General features: G+C 38.8%; 1 protein-coding gene across 12 annotated transcripts in view; it reads left to right on the forward strand.

Annotated features, from left to right (window-relative positions):
• LOC110513597 (circadian locomoter output cycles protein kaput) overlaps window positions 1-10,000 on the forward strand; it is a 40,228-nt gene that overhangs the window by 22,659 nt on the left and 7,569 nt on the right. For 2 of the 12 annotated variants that reach the window (XM_090188131.1, XM_090188132.1), the window contains 7 exons: window positions 2,325-2,403; window positions 4,451-4,601; window positions 4,743-4,849; window positions 5,118-5,192; window positions 6,746-6,940; window positions 9,074-9,295; window positions 9,962-10,000. The exon at window positions 9,962-10,000 is cut by the window's right edge and continues 128 nt beyond it. In XM_090188131.1, coding sequence (XP_090044257.1) covers window positions 2,325-2,403; window positions 4,451-4,601; window positions 4,743-4,849; window positions 5,118-5,192; window positions 6,746-6,940; window positions 9,074-9,295; window positions 9,962-10,000 — 868 coding nt within the window. The remainder of the gene's footprint in view (window positions 1-2,324; window positions 2,404-4,450; window positions 4,602-4,742; window positions 4,850-5,117; window positions 5,193-6,745; window positions 6,941-9,073; window positions 9,296-9,961) is intronic. The other 10 variants (XM_090188137.1, XM_090188138.1, XM_090188133.1 and 7 more) reach the window with 7 other exon arrangements.

Genomic DNA, 10,000 nt, shown 5'->3' on the forward strand with positions numbered 1-10,000 from the left:
AATAATCCACCCAGTTTCCCTCCATCAAAATGCATACAAAATGAATCCCAAACGTTACTAATAAACTTAACCAAACAGCGTTTATAATCAAACCTCAGGTAAATTAACGATACAATCTAAGACGGAGAATTGTTATTGAGAAAAATACCAAAGAAAGCGCTCTCATTCACGCGCTTGGAAACACTACAGACAAAATGGGAGCCACCGAGAAAAACTACAATTTCAGGCTGGTTTTTGGAAAAATTATTCAGAATCTCTTTCTAAAGACTGTTGACATCTAGTGGAAGCCCTAGGAACTGCAATCTGGGAGGACTTCGCTTTATAATAAAAGTGACAGCTATTGAAAATAGTGGTAGGCTGACATTAGTGGTAGGCTGACATTAGTGGTAGGCTGAATTAGTGGTAGGCTGAATTAGTGGTAGGCTGACATTAGTGGTAGGCTGAATTAGTGGTAGGCTGAATTAGTGGTAGGCTGACATTACTTTAACAGTTTCAGAAACTTTAGAGTGTTTTGTATCCAAATCTACCAATTATATGCATATCCTAGCTTCTGGGCCTGAGTAACAGGCAGTTTACGTTGGTCACGCTTTTCACCGGGACGTGAAAACACTGCCCCCTACCCAAGAGAGGTTAAACAACGACCGACAGATTGACACAACTCATCTCACTGTCCAATCAGAAAAGATGATTAGTCATGTCACTGTCCAGCGTCCAATGAGATATTCTGTCTGTCTGTTCACCCGGACGTGAAGACACTGCCCCCTACCCAAGAGAGGTTAAAACCTATTTGTTTAAATTTGCATATAGTTCGCCACACACACTGTCGTCAGGTAAGATTGGACTACACGGTTGATCATCTATATACTTCTAAAAATCTGACTATCATTTATTGTAAATTCTTTAAGGCATAACATATTTTATTTAAATTGAACAACAGAATAAATCCTTCCAATTTGTATAAAGGACTAGAAAATGGAAATTCTGACTATCAATGGAAAAAATAATTATATTGTGAGGGACGGTTTTGTTCTGTCTCTCTGTGTAACTATGGAGAGGTGACTTGTTCTGTCTCTCTGTGTAACTATAGAGAGGTGACTTGTTCTGTCTCTCTGTGTAGCTATGGAGAGGTGACTTGTTCTGTTCTCTGCCTGTGTAGCTATGGAGGGGTGACTTGCTCTGTCTCTCTGTGTAGCTATGGAGAGGTGACTTGTTCTGTCTCTCTGTGTAGCTATGGAGAGGTGACTTGTTCTGTCTCTCTGTGTAGCTATGGAGAGGTGACTTGTTCTGTCTCTCTGTGTAGCTATGGAGAGGTGACTTGTTCTGTCTTTCTGTGTAGCTATGGAGAGGGGACTTGTTCTGTTCTCTGTGTAGCTATGGAGAGGTGACTTGTTCTGTTCTCTGTGTAGCTATGGAGAGGTGACTTGTTCTGTCTCTCTGTGTAGCTATGGAGAAGTGACTTTTTCTGTTCTCTGTGTAGCTATGGAGAGGTGACTTGTTCTGTTCTCTGTGTAGCTATGGAGAAGTGACTTTTTCTGTTCTCTGTGTAGCTATGGAGAAGTGACTTTTTCTGTTCTCTGTGTAGCTATGGAGAGGTGACTTGTTCTGTCTCTCTGTGTAGCTATGGAGAAGTGACTTTTTCTGTTCTCTGTGTAGCTATGGAGAGGTGACTTGTTCTGTTCTCTGTGTAGCTATGGAGAAGTGACTTTTTCTGTTCTCTGTGTAGCTATGGAGAGGTGACTTGTTCTGTTCTCTGTGTAGCTATGGAGAAGTGACTTTTTCTGTTCTCTGTGTAGCTATGGAGAGGTGACTTGTTCTGTTCTCTGTGTAGCTATGGAGAAGTGACTTTTTCTGTTCTCTGTGTAGCTATGGAGAGGTGACTTGTTCTGTTCTCTGTGTAGCTATGGAGAAGTGACTTTTTCTGTTCTCTGTGTAGCTATGGAGAAGTGACTTTCTGTTCTCTGTGTAGCTATGGAGAGGTGACTTGTTCTGTCTCTCTGTGTAGCTATGGAGAGGTGACTTGTTCTGTCTCTCTGTGTAGCTATGGAGAGGTGACTTGTTCTGTTCTCTGTGTAGCTATGGAGAGGTGACTTGTTCTGTCTCTCTGTGTAGCTATGGAGAGGTGACTTGTTCTGTCTCTCTGTGTAGCTATGGAGAGGTGACTTGTTCTGTCTCTCTGTGTAGCTATGGAGAGGTGACTTGTTCTGTCTCTCTGTGTAACTATGGAGAGGTGACTTGTTCTGTCTCTCTGTGTAGCTATGGAGAGGTGACATGTTCTGTCTCTCTGTGTACCTATGGAGAGGTGACTTGTTCTGTTCTCTGTGTAGCTACGCGGAGGTGAGGGCAGAGCAGCGTAGAGAGCTGGGTATCATTGAAGAGCCCCCCCCTGAGGTAACTGTGGACAAGGTGAGATTCATCACCATATTGATGTGTATTTTCCCTCTTTCATATTAATGTAACTATGACTGTCTAAGTGGTAGATATCTATCTGTTATTAATATAACTATGACTGTCTAAGTGATATCTATCTATCTGTTATTAATATAACTAGGACTGTCTAAGTGATATCTATCTGTTATTAATATAACTAGGACTGTCTAAGTGATATCTATCTGTTATTAATATAACTATGACTGTCTAAGTGATATCTATCTATCTGTTATTAATATAACTAGGACTGTCTAAGTGATATCTATCTGTTATTAATATAACTAGGACTGTCTAAGTGATATCTATCTGTTATTAATATAACTAGGACTGTCTAAGTGATATCTATCTATCTGTTATTAATATAACTAGGACTGTCTAAGTGATATCTATCTGTTATTAATATAACTAGGACTGTCTAAGTGGTAGATATCTATCTGTTATTAATATAACTAGGACTGTCTAAGTGATATCTGTTATTAATATAACTAGGACTGTCTAAGTGATATCTATCTGTTATTAATATAACTAGGACTGTCTAAGTGATATCTATCTGTTATTAATATAACTAGGACTGTCTAAGTGATATCTATCTGTTATTAATATAACTAGGACTGTCTAAGTGATATCTATCTGTTATTAATGTAACTATGACTGTCTAAGTGGTAGATATCTGTTATTAATGTAACTAGGACTGTCTAAGTGATATCTATCTATCTGTTATTAATATAACTAGGACTGTCTAAGTGATATCTGTTATTAATATAACTAAGACTGTCTAAGTGATATCTATCTGTTATTAATGTAACTATGACTGTCTAAGTGGTAGATATCTGTTATTAATATAACTAGGCCTGTCTAAGTGATATCTATCTATCTGTTATTAATATAACTAGGACTGTCTAAGTGATATCTATCTATCTGTTATTAATATAACTAGGACTGTCTAAGTGATATCTATCTGTTATTAATATAACTAGGACTGTCTAAGTGATATCTATCTGTTATTAATATAACTAGGACTGTCTAAGTGATATCTATCTGTTATTAATATAACTAGGACTGTCTAAGTGATATCTATCTATCTGTTATTAATATAACTAGGACTGTCTAAGTGATATCTATCTATCTGTTATTAATATAACTAGGACTGTCTAAGTGATATCTATCTGTTATTAATATAACTAGGACTGTCTAAGTGATATCTGTTATTAATATAACTAGGACTGTCTAAGGGGTATATATCTATCTGTTATTAATATAACTATGACTGTCTAAGTGATATCTGTTATTAATATAACTAGGACTGTCTAAGTGATATCTATCTGTTATTAATATAACTAGGGCTGTCTAAGTGATATCTATCTGTTATTAATATAACTAGGAATGTCTAAGTGATATCTATCTGTTATTAATATAACTAGGACTGTCTAAGTGATATCTATCTATCTGTTATTAATATAACTAGGACTGTCTAAGTGATATCTATCTATCTGTTATTAATATAACTAGGACTGTCTAAGTGATATCTATCTGTTATTAATATAACTAGGACTGTCTAAGTGATATCTGTTATTAATATAACTAGGACTGTCTAAGTGATATCTATCTATCTGTTATTAATATAACTAGGACTGTCTAAGTGATATATATCTATCTGTTATTAATATAACTAGGACTGTCTAAGTGATATCTATCTGTTATTAATATAACTAGGACTGTCTAAGTGATATCTGTTATTAATATAACTAGGACTGTCTAAGTGATATCTATCTGTTATTAATATAACTAGGACTGTCTAAGGGGTAGATATCTATCTGTTATTAATATAACTATGACTGTCTAAGTGATATCTATCTGTTATTAATATAACTATGACTGTCTAAGTGGTAGTTATCTGGTATTAATATAACTATGACTGTCTAAGTGGTAGTTATTTGGTATTAATGTAACTATGACTGTCTAAGTGGTAGATGTCTATCTACCTCCATTGTGATTAGTTCCTTCTCCTCTCTCCTCCCTGAAGCAGAGTCAAGACAGTGGATCTGAGTCTCAGCTCAACACAGTTTCCAGCCTAAAAGAGGCCCTGGAACGCTTTGACCGTAGCCACACCCCCTCCTCCACCTCTCTGTCCTCACACAAGACCTCCTCACAGCTCTCAGACAACACCTGTACCTGTAAGAGAACACACACACACACACACACACAGACCACACACAGACCACACACACACACAAACACACACAGACACACACACACATCTCAGACCACTCACACATCGGTATCTCTGACTATAATAGGATCTCTCATCTCCATAGCAACAGCCTCCAAGCTCCACATGGACATGGCCACGCCCCCTCGTCAGTCACATGTTGCCTCCACCGTCGAGATGACATCACAGAGACGCTCCTCCATCAGCAGCCAGGTAAGCCCTGATTGGACAGAATGCGACTGGACAGAAAGTGATTGGACAGAACCCCCCCAAAAATAAGCAAGTTTGTTTTGACTGGGCGATTGGGTGAGTCCAACAGGTGCTATTAAAATACATAATGAATTGAATCTGTTGTGGAGGAGCAGGACATGACCAGGTCCAATTCAACCTGAGACGAATCTAAATTGAATCGACTCTGAATCAACTGCAACTGAATCAAACTCACACGGTATCTGTTGTCTGTGTTGGTGTGCGTGTGTAGTCTATAAGTTCTCAGACCACGGGACACAGTGTGGCTCCCGTCCATCCTGTGATACAACAACACCAACAACAAGAGGTGAGAAACGCCCGTCTATCTACCCTATTCACCTGGTACCCATCTATCCAAGGTTACAGCCCTATATAGTGCACTACTTTTGACTTTGCCCTATGGCGCCTGGTGAAAAGTAGTGTACTAAATAGTGAATAGGGTGCTTATTTGGGACACCGCTTAAGTGTGACGATCCTACAGCCATTCGGTACTAGTATGTCAGATAGCAGAACCTCCCTCCAGCCATTCAGACAGCAGACAGCAGAACCTCCCTCCAGCCATTCAGACAGCAGACAGCAGAACCTCCCTCCAGCCATTCAGACAGCAGAACCTCCCTCCAGCCATTCAGACAGCAGAACCTCCCTCCAGCCATTCAGACAGCAGATCCTCTCTACAGCCATTCAGACAGCAGAACCTCTCTACAGCCATTCAGTACTAGTATGTCAGATATCAGAACCTCCCTCGAGCCATTCAGACAGCAGATCCTCTCTACAGCCATTCAGACAGCAGAACCTCTCTTCAGCCATTCAGACAGCAGACAGCAGAACCTCCCTACAGCCATTCAGACAGCAGAACCTCTCTACAGCCATTCAGTACTAGTATGTCAGACAGCAGAACCTCCCTCCAGCCATTCAGACAGCAGAACCTCCCTCCAGCCATTCAGACAGCAGAACCTCCCTACAGCCATTCAGACAGCAGAACCTCCCTCCAGCCATTCAGACAGCAGAGCCTCCTTACAGCCATTCAGTACTAGTATGTCAGACAGCAGAACCTCCCTCCAGCCATTCAGACAGCAGAACCTCCCTCCAGCCATTCAGACAGCAGAACCTCCCTACAGCCATTCAGACAGCAGAACCTCCCTCCAGCCATTCAGACAGCAGAGCCTCCTTACAGCCATTCAGACAGCAGAACCTCCCTACAGCCATTCAGACAGCAGAACCTCCCTCCAGCCATTCAGACAGCAGAACCTCCCTACAGCCATTCAGACAGCAGAACCTCCCTCCAGCCATTCAGACAGCAGAGCCTCCTTACAGCCATTCAGACAGCAGAACCTCCCTACAGCCATTCAGACAGCAGAACCTCCCTCCAGCCATTCAGACAGCAGAACCTCCCTACAGCCATTCAGACAGCAGAACCTCCCTCCAGCCATTCAGACAGCAGAGCCTCCTTACAGCCATTCAGACAGCAGAACCTCCCTACAGCCATTCAGACAGCAGAACCTCCCTCCAGCCATTCAGACAGCAGAACCTCCCTACAGCCATTCAGACAGCAGAACCTCCCTCCAGCCATTCAGACAGCAGACAGCAGAACCTCCCTCCAGCCATGCAGTTCTAGTATGTCAGACAGCAGAACCTCCCTACAGTCATTCAGTACTAGTATGTCAGACAGCAGAACCTCCCTCCAGCGATTCAGCACTAGTATGTCAGACAGCAGAACCTCCCTCCAGCCATTCAGACAGCAGACAGCAGAACCTATTGTAGCCTGACGCTGCTTGCTGGTCATATAACATGGTGGGAACAATCTTTCTCCCTCTGTTTCCCTCTCTCTCTTCCCCCGTTACTCCCCCATCCAACCCCAAGCCGGTGCTAGAGTTCTCAGCCCAGGTGAATGCTATGCAGCACCTAAAGGACCAGCTGGAGCAGAGGACCAGGATGATTCAGGCCAACATCCAGAGACAGCAGGATGAACTCCGAGCCATACAGGACCAACTACACAGAGTACAGCCCCCAGCCATACAGGACCAACTACACAGAATACAGCCCCCAGCCATACAGGTAGGAGTTATATAGACCCCATACAGGACCAACTACACAGAGTACAGCCCCCAGCCATACAGGACCAACTACACAGAGTACAGCCCCCAGCCATACAGGTAGGAGTTATATAGACCCCATACAGGACCAACTACACAGAGTACAGCCCCCAGCCATACAGGACCAACTACACAGAGTACAGCCCCCAGCCATACAGGTAGGAGGTATATAGACCCCATACAGGTAGGAGATATATAGACCCCATACAGGTAGGAGATATATAGACCCCATACAGGTAGAATATATATATATATATATATAGACTCCATACAGGTAGAATATATATATATATAAATATATATAGACCCCATACAGGTAGAATATATATATATATATATAGACTCCATACAGGTAGAATATATATATATAAATATATATAGACCCCATACAGGTAGAATATATATATATATAGACCCCATACAGGTAGAATATATATATATATATATATATATATATAGACTCCATACAGTTAGGATATATATATATATATATATATATATATATATATATATAGACTCCATACAGGTAGGATATATATATATATATATATATATATATAGACTCCATACAGGTAGGATAAATATATATATATATATATATATATATATATATATATATAGACTCCATACAGGTAGAATATATATATATATATATATATATATATATATATATATATATATATATATAGACTCCATACAGGTAGAATATATATATATATATATATATATAGACTCCATACAGGTAGGAGATATAGACCCCGTACAGGTAGGAGATATATAGACCCCATACAGGTAGGAGATATATAGACCCCATACAGGTAGAATATATATATATATATATATATATATATAGACTCCATACAGGTAGAATATATATATATATAAATATATATAGACCCCATACAGGTAGAATATATATATATATATATATAGACTCCATACAGGTAGAATATATATATATATATATATATATATATATAGACCCCATACAGGTAGAATATATATATATATAGACCCCATACAGGTAGAATATATATATATATAGACCCCATACAGGTAGAATATATATATATATATATATATATATATATATATATATAGACTCCATACAGGTAGGATATATATATATATATATATATATATATAGACTCCATACAGGTAGGATATATATATATATATATATATATATATATATATATATATATATATATATATATATATATAGACTCCATACAGGTAGAATATATATATATATATATATATATATATATAGACTCCATACAGGTAGGATATATATATATATATATATATATATATATCCTACCTGTATGGAGTCTATATATATATATATATATATATATTCTACCTGTATGGAGTCTATATATATATATATATATATATATATATATATATATATATAGACTCCATACAGGTAGGATATATATATATATATATATATATATATATATATATATATATATATATAGACTCCATACAGGTAGAATATATATATATATATATATATATATATATAGACTCCATACAGGTAGAATATATATATATATATATATAGACTCCATACAGGTAGGATATATATATATATATATATATATATATATAGACTCCATACAGGTAGGATATATATATATATATATATATATATATATATATATAGACTCCATACAGGTAGAATATATATATATATATATATATATATATATAGACTCCATACAGGTAGAATATATATATATATATATATATATATATATATTGACCCCATACAGGTAGAATATATTGACCCCATACAGGTAGGATATATATTGACCATATAGGACCAGCTACACAGAGCACAGCCTAGACCCCATACAGGTAGAATATATATATATATATATATTGACCCCATACAGGTAGAATATATATATATATATATATTGACCCCATACAGGTAGGATTTATATTGACCATATAGGACCAGCTACACAGAGCACAGCCTAGACCCCATACAGGTAGGATATATACACAGACAGATTTGCACAGAAATAAACACGCACATTGAGACCCGTATGATTGACAACTGTTGTTTCCGTGGTGATAGATGTTCGTGCAGCAGCCTGGCGGAGCTTTGAATGTCCAGCTGCCTCAGGTGGGGGTGGTGCCACAGGGAGCAGTTCTGACCAATCAGGTGCAGCAGACTGTCCTAAACCCAGCCCACACAGGAAGTCAGCTCACCATTCAGCAGCAGCAGTCACCTCCTCCTCAACAGAACCTTCAACTACAGCAAAACAACTCTCTCGCTCAGGTATTCAGCCAAGCAGTGGTATGTTGTTATGTTCATATTATCTTTATAAAACATTGTGTTGGGTTGTTTTTTTTAATGTTATGGTATCTTATGTGTATTATATGTTATTTAGTTGTTATGTTATTTAGTTGTATGCTATGTTTTGTTAAGTTGTGTAATATAATCACCATGGTAATAGATGTAGCTGAACAGCTAGCCACTGTGTTAGACCTGTCTTATCAATTACATAATCTCTGTGAGAACCTGCTCTCTCTCTATCTCTCTGACATAATCTCTGTGAGAACCTGCTCTCTTTCTCTCTCTCTGACATCATCTCTGTGAGAACCTGCTCTCTCTCTGACATCATCTCTGTGAGAACCTGCTCTCTCTCTCTCTCTGACATCATCTCTGTGAGAGCCTGCTCTCTCTCTCTCTCTCTCTCTCTCTCTCTGACATCATCTCTGTGAGAACCTGCTCTCTCTCTCTCTCTCTCTGACATCATCTCTGTGAGAACCTGCTCTCTCTCTCTCTCTGACATCATCTCTGTGAGAGCCTGCTCTCTCTCTCTCTCTCTCTGACATCATCTCTGTGAGAACCTGCTCTCTCCCTCTCTCTCTCTCTCTCTCTCTGACATCATCTCTGTGAGAACCTGCTCTCTCTCTCTCTCTCTGACATCATCTCTGTCTGCCCTGTGTCCCCCTCTAGGTCCAGCAGCAGCGTCAACAACAACAACAACAGCAGCAG

The sequence above is a fragment of the Oncorhynchus mykiss genome, chromosome 10 (genome assembly GCF_057628025.1).
Source record: "Oncorhynchus mykiss isolate SJ-2025 chromosome 10, ASM5762802v1, whole genome shotgun sequence".
NCBI classification, from domain to species: Eukaryota; Metazoa; Chordata; class Actinopteri; order Salmoniformes; family Salmonidae; genus Oncorhynchus; species Oncorhynchus mykiss.